The sequence below is a fragment of the Leptopilina boulardi genome, unplaced genomic scaffold (assembly GCF_019393585.1).
Source record: "Leptopilina boulardi isolate dan_hultmark-lab unplaced genomic scaffold, ZJU_Lbou_2.1 LbouV2_224, whole genome shotgun sequence".
Taxonomy (NCBI): Eukaryota; Metazoa; Arthropoda; class Insecta; order Hymenoptera; family Figitidae; genus Leptopilina; species Leptopilina boulardi.
The window spans coordinates 922,317-934,890 of NW_026137779.1; the positions used below are offsets into that span (position 1 = coordinate 922,317).

The following is a 12,574-nucleotide window of genomic DNA, read 5'->3' on the forward strand; positions in this document are numbered from 1 at the left end:
TGGTGGCTATCATTAAAAGATTGTTGTTTGCGTATTCTCGAACAATGGCCTGGATTGAAGGAATATTTTTTAAATTTTCTAGCTAAAGATTCAGCTAGTAAAAACCTTTTACTACCAAGAAAGTACGCGTCAATATGCAGTTATTTGAAAAGAATTGATATTTTGGCCAAAATGCATTTCGTCGTTTCAAGTGCTATTTTATTTGAACAATTTTCTTTGGAATTTCAAAAAAATGAACCCTTGATTCATGTTTTATATGACAAGATTGAATTCCTCGTTGTGACTTTGGCGGGACGTATCATTGAACCCGAAAGCATAAAAAAATTCAAAAATAACGAACTTGAAACAAAAGAACTTTTCAGTGCAAATCATTTGATGAGTGTCGAACGGATAACACTCGATAATAATGTTGCCAATCAAATGAAAAAGTTTACTGAACTTGAAAAATTACAATTTTTAAAAGGCGTTCGCGATCATTATAAAGAGGGAGGATTGCACATTTTGAAAAAATCTCATTTACAAGCGTACCCCCATTCCGATTTTTTGTACGCCTGCAGGTGCTTGCAACCACAACGCATTCGCCATGAAAAAAGTCTCCAAGATATATTAAAAGTCGCAGACCATTTGCCCATTCCAAAGATTTCCGAATTGTTGTTTTCGGATGAGTGGAGAATTCTGCAGTTGGAAGAATTACCTGCTTTGGAAAAAGAAGAACGTATTGATCACTATTGTCAAAAAAATGTGTTTCAAACGAAAAATTCGAATGGCGATCCAAAGTATCCTCTAATTAGTAAGGTTATTAAATTGACCTTAACTATATCACATGGAAATGCAGATGTCGAAAGAGGTTTTTCGAAATCAAAAATTATTTTGACGGATGATAAGACTTCCATGAAAGAAAGAATACTTAATGCTCGCCTGACAGTCTACGAAGCTACGAAACAATTTAAAGGAAACGTTCATCTCATTCCCATAACGAAAGAATTAATTTCAAAAGGTAGAAATGCTAATAAGTCATACGTTACGTACTTGGAAAATGAGAAACGAAAACAGGAAGAAAAAGCTAAATTAGAAGAAGAAGATCGAAAACGTCTTGAAGAGGAAAAAGAAAATTTGAAGAAATTAGATCGCATGAAAAAAGACATTAAAGGATTAGAGGAAAATTTAAAAAAAATTTAAAAAGAAAAGGATGCTAAGAAAGAAAGTTCGGATGTGCTTATGATGAAAGCTAGTTCTGAGTTGAAAGAAGCACTTAAAAAACAAGATTTTAACGCCATACACGTCGCACAGGCAATGATGGAAGCAGCGGAGAAAAAAAGGGAAGAAGAAAGAAATCTGGACAAAGAAAGAAAGATAGTGTCGCAACAAATAGAGAGTAAAACGAAAAAAATGTTAAATCGTCTGATGGAACAGAGAAAGCAAGCAACAACATCTAAAAACGAAAAGGAAAAATCTGCGTCGCGAAAGAGAAAAAGCCCAGTTAGAGGTGAAACTATTTCTGCTAAGAAATTGAAGACGAAAGATTTAGAAGATGTAACAAAAGCTTCAAAGCCTGCGAAAAATAAGAAAAACGAAAATTCAACTAAATTGACTACAGTTGAATCTTTCAATTTATTGTTTTAAAAAAATACTACAGCAAATGCTGTTTTACCTTCAGTTATTCTTTCAGATGTAGTTTTCACTCATGTTGTCAAAGTAGTTAAAAAAACAAAAAACGTAACTACTTCAGAACTTTTATAAATATTAGTTAATTAATCAATTAATTAATTAAAACCAAATATTGTTTTAACAAAGTCACGTATGTGTTCTCGTGCAATTATTTATACTGCCAGTATTAAACCGATTATTTTAAATTCATATAAGTATTTTGTTACATTAAAAAATAATTATTAGAATAAATATTGTTTTTGTGACTCATTGCAAATCAAAAAAAGTACGTTCTATTGGCAATTATTCGTTCAAGAGTCGATTTTATTAATGTTGACAATAGAAAAACGAAAAAATAATTTAATTTTATCTTCCATAAAGATTTAATTTATTAAAATTAATGTATGTGTTTTAATGTGATTATTTATATTGTCAGTTTTAAACCGATAATTCTATGCGTTAAAAAATAATTGCGATTAAATAGTATATTATGCATCTAGGGTGGAACATCGTGCTCGGCACATAATACGGCCACCTGTTTTTCATACGATATTTTATACTATATATGTGCGAAAACCGAGGTTTTCGTAAAATACTGATAAAGAAACATAGGTAAAATGGTAATCGATGTTTGGAAGAGGCGAAGTCCCTGCAAGACGTAAAAGAAGTTAAAAGATTAATAATTTTTGAAAAATTATTGAAGTAAATAAGTAATTATCTTAAGTTTTTTAATTTTAAAAAAATTAGTTTTTAAATATTTATTTTGTTTAATAATGAAAATAAAGTGAATAATAAAAATAATTCAGATGATTATTAGTTATTATGATAATTTATTGTAATAATAAAAAATTTTGAGCATTATTATTTTTATTGAAGAAAATATAAAATCATATTTGTAGAATATTATAATGCTTTTCGTTGTTCCCGTTATAGGTTTATCAAGGTTTTACAATATAATGAATTGTAACATTAGAGCAGTTTGAAAAATGGAACACTTTGTTTTCGGAGTTCAGATTATTGTCTTTCAATGGAGACGTTCCTGAACTCGAAGAATCCGTTTTCTTGGGACGTTTATGCGTTGATAGTTCTGATTCCAGATTTTCATTTGTCTCGGATTGTAGATTTATTGAAGATCCTATGATGTCCCCAATTTGTTTCTTATTGGCGAATGATTGAGCAATATATCTCTCAGCTACAGTGTTGGGCTTCCAACCTCCGTGCCTCTTCAGTGTTTTGATATTTGCTCCGCCGTCAACAAGCACTGTTGCTGAAGTACGTCGGAAAGAATGTCCAGTATATTTCTCAGCATCGGGCAAATGAAGAAACGATGCGATGTCCTTAGGCATTCGCGAAAATTTGTTTTTTCCTATGACTTGGGATGTACATTTGCCATTTTGATAGTTTAGGAAGAAGCGATTCGTGTTTGTGCTTTGCGGACGAAGCGCCTGATATTCTTTAACAGGTTTCACGTAAGCTTCAGGAATGACAAATGATCGTGGTTGTAGCGTTTTAGTCTTCGGTACTTGAACTTGGAGTAGACTACCTTGTTCCTTAATGTGGTCAATTTCAACATTTGTCAGTTCATCGCGGAGCCTCGGTGGGGGGTTCCGGGTGCGAAGCCCCCTGAAAAAAAATCATACACCAATTCAAAAGAATAAATAAATGAATTTAATTTAACACTTAGTATTACAATTTCGAAATTTGAATTTTCATGTAAATTTAGTGGTACAGAAGGGAAAACAACGGGCAAGAAGCGCCCGAAACCAAAATTGTGATAAAAATTTTTTTTATTTAAAACTTACTTTGACACTTAGTATTCCAATTTTGAATTTTGACATTTAATGGAAATTTACCACCTCACAAGGGGACGCAACGGGGGCCAAGCCCCCGAAACAAAAATTAAAATAAAAAATTTTTTAATTTATAATTAATATTTAAAAATGATTTAAAAAATACAAAAATTGTGTATTAAGAAAAATGATTAAATTGATTTAATAATTAGAAAAATTATCATTTTTGAAAGTCAAAAAATTTTGTTAAAACAAGTCTATCAGAAAAATAAATTTTCAAAACTTATTCCAAATTTTAACTAATTTCGAAATTAATAAAAATTAACCAATAATTTTTAATTATTCTAAATTTCCGTCAAATATAAATTTAATTTTTTTAATTATTTAATATTTTTCATTTATTTATGAAAATTGAATTTTGAGTTAATTATTTTCAGAGATTTTTTAAGTTTAAGAGCTTAGCATTTTCCTAATTTAAAGTAATTTTAACCTTTTATTTTGTTAATTTTTAGGAATATAGCGTAGTGTAATTTTTAAAAAATTAACATTAAACGTTTTTGATGATTTCAATTTTATAATGTTTCTAAAAAAATGGATTAAAATAATTGTTTCATGGAACTTCAAAAGATGTTAAGAATAAAATTTTTTTTTTTAAATTTTGTTTATTTGAATTATTGAAAAATTAATTTTCGTAGAATATTTATAAAATTTGGAATGATTTATATTTAAAAATTAAGGTCCTATAAATTTAAACGAAGTAGAATATTTATATGAGTAGTTGATAGAAAAAATTTTTTTAGTGAAATTTTTTATTTAAATACTTCAAAAAAGTAAAGTTATAAAAAAGTAGAAAAAAGTCAGGGAATATTTTTGATATTTTGCTTGACACTTTAATTAAAAATTACTTTAACATAAGGAAAAATATAAAATTGATTTCTACTAAAAATTGATCGGACATAAGAAAAATATATTTTAGAATTACTTACTTTTGCTGCGAGGTATTTAATATCTGGGGCAGTTGTTAAAAACGTGTTCAGTTCTTCTGTTGTCAAAACGTAAGCTTGTTTGTTGATATGTCCTCGAGAATGGGAATGCATGAAAGCAGACAATGCTTTGTATTTGTCAATATCAACTTTTTCTTTGATCTTAATGGTGCTTTTTAGTTTTGAATGTAGAGACCACAAAGTCGTCGATTTATATTTTTTTGATAATTCGTCGAAATATACGAGGAGAGTCGATTCTGATGTCGCATTTACGTTTCTCGATTTTTTCCATTCTGAATATGCGTTGTACGCAGATTCATAGATTGCTTTCGATTTTGTAGGTAATAAACCTGCAACGACACTTCCAGCAATTTTTCGAATATCTGGTGGTGTACACTGTTCGTTTTCACTGTCAGAACTCATTTTTGCAAATTAATTTAGACTTTATATATAAGTAATAATTGCAAATACGTTTAACTACCGTAATAGCTCGACGGAACGAAATACGCACTTGACGTGACGGATTGGTTGATTGTAACTGTGTTTGTTGTTCTATGCTCATTAGAAAAACATCAGTTCTGATCACATGACTAGAGACTCTGTCTGATTTGGACCAATAGGATAGCGTCTTTATTTATTTGAAGCGTTTATTTTTCGAGGGAAATAAACGTTATTCCCAAGGGAATAAACTCACAGCTGCGCAGAAGTTTATTCCCTTGGGAATAACGTTTATCTCCCTTTCAAGTCGTACTGTTGTGAAAACTTGAAGTTACCTCTCGCTTAGGACGGACATAAACCCGATGTTTTCGCGCATGTATAGTATAAAATTATTTTTGTGTTTCATCACAAAATAAAAAACTACGTTCCATCGTCAATTGTTTGTTCGACTGTCGAGTTTATTTGCGTTTCTGAAGAAGTTAGAAAATAAAAAAAAACTTATTAACATTATCTTCCATAAAGATTTTATTTGTTAAAACTAGAATGATTATTTTAACAAATTAACCTATATGTCATAGAGAACTGTGATTATTTATACTGACAGTATTAAACCAACTATTCTATATTTCTTGAAGTATACTTTAATTTTTTCGTTTCTTTTTTAATAATTCTCACGGAATCCACGAGGATTTTGTACTTTATTTTTTTCGTCTGTTATTAAAAATCTTCACATATTCCACGGGGATTTTGTACTCTAATTTTTTTGTCTGTATTTCAAAAATCCGCAAGGAATTCCTCGAGGATTTTGAACTTTGAATTAATTTCCCTGCACCTATAAATTCACGAGGATTTTTATCTTAAAAATGTCTTATCTGTGTTTCACTGTCGTCAAAAAAATCCATAATGATTTTAACTTAAAGTTAAATATTTTTATTTCCTGATCGTTGAAAATATCCACGAGGACTTTTCAGTAAATATTTTTTGTCGGCATTTAATTACAAATTTCCTCGAGGTTTTCGAACATTGAAATTCAATTTTTTCTCTTTGTACAAATCCTCGTGGATTCCTTGCGGATTTTTGAAATACAGACAAAAAAATTGTAGTACAAAATCGACGCGAAATCTGTGATTATTTTTAATAACAGACGAAAAAAATAAAGTACAAAATCTTCGTGGATTCCTTGCGGATTTTTGAAATACAGACAAAAAATTAGAGTACAAAATCCTCGTGGATTCCGTGGGAATTATTAAAAAAGAAACGAAAAATTAAAGTACAAAATCCTCGTGGATTCCTTGCGAATTTTTAAAATACAGACAAAAAAATTAGAGTACAAAATCCTCGTGGAAATCCTCAAGGAATTCCGTCCAAATTTGACAGGAGGAAATCCTCGAGGATTTCAACGGGGATATTTTTGATGGGGTATGCCTCTTTTTGTAATTTTTTTCTAAAATTTCATGCGACTTTTTCTGAAATTCCATGCGACTTTTTGAGACTTTTTTTGTAAATTTATGAGACTAAAGCGACTTTTTTTGAGTCTTAAAGTCGATCTGAGCCTATCTACCCTACCGATGTTGCGGTAATTTACGTACATAATAAACAAAAGAAAAATATAAAATTTGATGTATAACATTGTCTGTGAACAAAATGTTAATTTTTAATATCTTATTATATGTAAACATTAGTTTTTATTCTATTTAAAGAATAAAATCTGTAATTGGAAAACCGGGGTAAATCCGAACGGTATTTTCAATAATTTTTTTTACATCAGAGCCACACAAAATTGTTTTTATTTCATTACACTATTATTTTAACATTATAAAAGTACATAGAAAAAAGTTTTTCTTTCTATACGTATCCTCGTTAGTAATTAATAAGCAGAAACTTAATCTCTGTTCTCTCGAAGGAGTGTTTCAATTTTTTTGCCAAATGGTTTGTTGAAAAAAGTTTTTCAGGATCTTAATAAAATTTGGTATTCTACGGTTTTTGGGGTCGCTAATTACCAATTTGAAGTCAGTTTTTCAAAATTCAAAATGGCGGACGAGAATTAAAAAATTCATTGGATTCGCTCGAAAATTGTTACTCGGGGGGTTTCAGGGTTAGCAAATTTGATCATTTTTAAAAATAAGTTTTAGGAAAGTCCGCCATTTTGAATTTAAAAAATTTCACTTTTATTGTTGTATTTACATTCAATCACTCCAAAATACTTTCTGTAGCAAGTTTTGCAAAAATCCGTTATGATTTGATAAAGTTATTGAAGGTTTTAATTGTGTAATGCATTTTAATTTTTAACCTGTTTGATTTTTGTATTTATATATGATGCATTATTACATAATAGATTTATTATCGTATTTTTTTTGAGTTTTTATATAAGTTTAACAATTGCAATACTTTAAATTTATTTTCCCTAAGATTTTTCTGAAATACAGTGGCGTTCGTATTTACCCCGGTATTTTAGGAAAGTTGCAAAGTATCGAGGTAAATACGAACGCAAAGTTTCCTGCGATTGTAATTTATCAAAAATTTTTGCTACCCCATAAAATTGTTCTATGGAAGTAAAGTAACAACTTCATGCACCAGAATACCGGAAGTATTTTTTTTTTAAAGAAAAAACTTATGTTATTGTTGAAACTTACTAAAAGCGTTCGGATTTACCCCGGTTGACCCTACCTGAATTAATTACAATTTTATTATTTAAGAAAAAAATAATATAATAGTTACATGAACACAGATTTCTAGCACTTTTTTGTCTAGTTATTAGACATGTACTGCAGCGCTGCTGCCACGAAAGTATAATTTCTAGAGACACTAGACAGTGCCATTCAAGCAACTGGACAAAAGTTGAATCTAGCCAATTTCAAGTTCAACTTGAATGTTTTCTAAGACTGTTGGTCAAGTAACTTAACAGTAATTGTCTAGTTTGTCTAGAATCAGCGTCCACGAGAAAAACTGGCCTGTTACTAGAGTATTTCTAGTGCTTCCATGACAAATTTCTACTAGGGAAACAGCTTTTCAGATGTTCATTATTACAAAGATCGTATTATCGTATATATTTTTATGAACATTAATGATATCAATAAATGATTTTGTCAATTTAAGTAGCTTTAAATGATTAATTGTGTTAATGAATAAAAATTATAAAATTTTTTCATTTATACAACACAATAATGGTATATGAATTTTAATACCTAATTTTATATTTGGAGTTTATTAACTTCGACATTTTAATTCAGAATGACATGGACATGAACTTAAATTTCAATCAAGTGAACTCTACATACATTCCAATTTTTTCGAAAATAAATTAAGTAAGAATGTTGATATAGCAATTTTTTTAACAAATTAATTTATATAATGCTAATACTTCAGGGATTAGTACCACATCTTTTTTCAAAAAAATTGGCTTTCTATAAACTGCAAATTCTTGTAGTATAGATATATGTAGAAATGCTGTGGAAACTATTATTTTGTTTGGAAACTTCGGTGACATCGAAAAACGGGGTAAAATGTAAAAGTCACGCTCTCATGGAACGTACTCTTCGCTAGTACAATGTATGCTTTTATAAATATATCCTACCTATATAAATATAAATATATATCAAATTACACTTATATGTATATAAATATGTATATAAAAGCATGTATACATGTATATAATGTATCCTATCGTGTAAGGGGGTATTTTCTTGTAAAAGGACATGTATTCGTAAATTCGCTTTTTCTCAAAGCAATATACCGCTATCGTCGGAACTAGAATAATAATTTTTCATTAATATTTAACCATTTTTTAAAACAATTTAAATTGAAAAAACAAGATCAAAAATGAAAAAAGACTGCCATTTTGTTTTTTTTCATCGAAAATAGTTGATTGTAATTTCGACGATAGCGACGAGCTTACTTTTCAAGAAAATATAAAAAATTTTATTTTTTCATGACCTGAATTGGAGATATCGTGTCCGCCAATCAATAAGGAAAAAAATTTTTTTTTAATAGTTTAAAACCCCTTCTTTTATGTATAAAAAGTTTGAAGTAAATAAAATAAAGTTTGTAATAAAAAAAAATGTTTACGAAAAGTCACTGAGATGTGGTACTAACCCCTTAATCAGCACTCACTTTTTTACCAGAATTTTCTTAAATATATGGAAATCACTGTTAACTTAAAAGTATCAAATTGCAACGAATTGATACCCAAAATGTGGATGAAATAAAAAAGATTGATATAAATTTCGGTATAAATTTGATACTTTTATAAAAACGGTGATAATGTGATCTAAAATAAATTAATACAAAACTGCAATTAAAATTTTTTTTTAAAACAAAGAAAATCAGTTATATTAACATTAGTATCAAGTTTTTAAAAGTTCCAAAAAAAAGTTATCAACCCAAGTAGCACGTAATATTACAGTAATATTATCTGGTAATATTGCAAAAAATTTCAAAAAACACATAAAAATATTTGACTAATGAATTCTTATCTTACAGTAATATAAACCGGTAATACTACAATGAGGCGGACATTTTAATATTACAAAAAATATTACGTGCTACTTAGGAAGCTACAAAAATTTACGAAATTTCGGAATTTGATTATTTTTAAACACTATAATATTTTAGTACTATATTAATTAATTTGGTATAATTGTTGAAAATCAAGTAATTTATGTTTTGATCAAATTTTAATATTCAATATTAAATTATTTGTAAATAATGTTTTAAATAAGTGTAAATTTTTAAGTTTGACTGAACAAACTGTAAGTTTTCTTTCTATTTGCGAATTCTAAAATTTTTACTTTTTTCCCTTCACTTTTAGTAAACTTTTTAAGAAATTATGACTTTCTTGTTTTCACAATGAGAAAGAGCGTTTCAAACTCTATCTGAATGGGTAAAAAATTGAAAAATAATTTGTTTGACACCTTTAAGCCCCCTTTTCATAGACCAGGTCTCTTATATTGAATAATATTATTAAAATTCTATGTTATAAAATATTTAAGTACAAAAATAATTTGCTATAGTAGCAGCTAAAAATTGACAGACCTATAGTGTCAGTCATTATTAATAAAAGAGAAATTCAAATAGTTATTTATGTAGCAAGGGCATAATAATATATAATATATAGGTATATATATAATTTTTTATAACATTTTGCGTCAAAAACTCGACTAAATTGATGTGATGGAAGGGGAAAGTGTGCGTAAAATTACAATTTCCCCTCCTTTTACGCACTGGTGCGTAAAAGACAGCGATTTAGTCAAGTTTTTGATGCAAGGTGTCTTCATTTTATTTGTGAAAAAATTTTAAATATATTAAAATAAAAATTTTTACATTTTTAATAAAATTATACCTACCATTGTCAAAAAATGATTTTTTTCATGTAACATCTTAATATATATGGGCGATTCCACGTCAAATTTACAATCAAATTTTTAATTCGGCCAATAACATTTTTTCTTCATTCCTTATTGAAAAAAAAGGATACGTATTTTTTTTTTTTTATGGCCAAATTTTCTCACTATGAATTTTTGAAATTTTAGATTTTCAAAAGTAGACTTATTTTCAATCACATGTATCTTTAAAACTATTGTATTTAGAAAAATTTTGTAAAGACATAAAAAATTTGTATTTTCTTCGACTTTTTAAAAATGTTAACAAAAAAAAATCTAATTTTTTTTATAAAAAATATTAATTTTTTATAAACAAATTAATGTTTTTTACATTTGGGCCAGATTTTTTTTTTTTTTCGTATACCTACCTGGAAGTGTTAAGAAGACTTTAGAAAAGATTTCAGAGTGGGCCTGATAAGTTTAATAAGTTTAAATAAATGAAGTGCTCCACGGAATGCTCCATGTCATTCTACAAGTAAAATCCTTTATCATTTTTTTTGAAAAATTTTTCCATGTCATCCTCCAAGTGAAATAAATAACACTCTAAATCTAAATCAGTGAAAATTTAACTGATTTTAATTCAGTGGATGTGTTTTCTTTGATGAATCAGTGGAATTCAACTGAGAATCAATAAAAACTACTGATTGTCAGTGAAATTCCACTATGCGCCCTCGCATAGTGGTCTACAAGAACCTAATGACATTTTTTTAAACAGATGGATCAGACAACTGAAAATCATCTTAGAGTGGTTGCTGGCTTATTTTGAAAAAATCTAGTTTTAATATTTACTTATTTACATATATACGGGCAGTGCCCTTTCGTACAAGTATACTAATTATATAACATACAAGAAAATGTCTATGCGAAACAATGATTTACTATTACTTAAATAAAACAAAAGATTTCAGTACGTAAATTGCCTCAAAAATTCAAAATGGAGAAAAAATTAAATTTTATAAATTGACAAAATTTGGTCCCAACCCCCAAATAAAGAATGGCGATTTTTTGCCAATAAAAAAAAAGATTTCAACTCCTCCTTTTTTCAAAAAAGAAAGATTTCTATTTGTTGCGTCAAAAATTCAAAATGGAGAAAAAATTAAATTTTATAAATTGACAATATTTAGTCGCATCCCCCAAATAAAGAATGGAGTTTTTTTTGCTAATAAAAAAAAGATTTTAACTCCTCCTTTTTTCAAAAAAGAAAGATTTCTACTCGTGGGGTAAGAATTCAAAATGGAGAAAAAATTAAATTATTGATTTTTTAAATTGACATTATTTGAATTTCGCGCCATATATCTGTGCGCATCTTTTTGTGCATTCCTGAGAAAATTTGTAGTAATTGATTATCTTTTATGGTTTATCTAATAAATTTAATTAATGAACCTAAAAATATTTATTTATTTATAACATTTTTTATTTATCTATAAGATTTTTGTTTTTGTAAAACAATATATTTAATAATATGCTTTACGAAAATTATTGTTGGACAAGTTTTTTATCGTTCCCAACTCTGGTTTTGAACACTTGCTTCCCAAACCTGTTTGTTTACAAGTGTCAGCTGGCATTGTTGGCAAACACATTTTCTTTACAAAAATAATTAAATTTATTAAATTTACAACATTTTCAGGATTTTTCATCTTAAAAATACATTTTGTAAGTTTTTCATTAAGTTATAAATCCATGAAAACACGTATTTTATGTTTCAATTAGTCAGATTGAAAAATTGCATCCATCTTTCTAGTAATATTTTGGTAACATTTTTACCCATCACAATATTACCTTTTACCCTGTACCTAAACGCATTTTACCCTCTACCCACAATCACTTTTTACCATTTTTTTTCTATGTAGAGCTATCATTAAGTATTCTTGATAAGGTGACCAAACCAACGAAGCAAATTCAATTATTGGTCAAACTAATGAAAAATATAAGATCTTCAACGCTAAGATATTTATAAACTAAGATATTTTTTTTAATTTAAAAATTTTAATATCATGTGAAAGTAGATGAATTTCTGCGTTTATTGGTACTAGTATTATCGTGTAAATTTTATTTCTTTTAATTTTACTATTAATTCAAATAAGGAGATACACGACGTGATTTTTGTGTGAGTTTTTTTGTGTGAGTTCCCTCGCCTCTCACTTAGTTAATTCTACTATTCTAGAAATATACAGCATGGTACAGTACCATAGTAGAATTAACTAACTGAGAGGCGAGTGAATTCACACAAAAAAGCTCCCGAAAAACGAATTTAAAACCATAAGTGTTTAGCTGCAGATAATAAAACTGTCCACTTTTTATTTAGTATTACTTTCGACGTATATTTGTAAAATATTAT

At 28.1% G+C, this 12,574-nt stretch overlaps 2 protein-coding genes across 4 annotated transcripts in view; one reads left to right on the plus strand and one right to left on the minus strand.

Annotated features, from left to right (window-relative positions):
- LOC127279898 (transcription initiation factor TFIID subunit 7) overlaps positions 1-12,574 on the plus strand; it is a 203,819-nt gene that overhangs the window by 21,592 nt on the left and 169,653 nt on the right. The gene's annotated exons all lie outside the window — the stretch shown is intronic.
- LOC127279910 (uncharacterized) lies at positions 2,591-4,935 on the minus strand. The gene is made up of 2 exons (XM_051302571.1): positions 4,424-4,935; positions 2,591-3,270 (listed from the first exon to the last, which is right to left on the minus strand). The coding sequence occupies exons 1-2, from the start codon at positions 4,841-4,843 to the stop codon at positions 3,229-3,231; spliced, it is 462 nt and encodes a 153-aa protein (XP_051158528.1). The 5' UTR covers positions 4,844-4,935; the 3' UTR covers positions 2,591-3,228.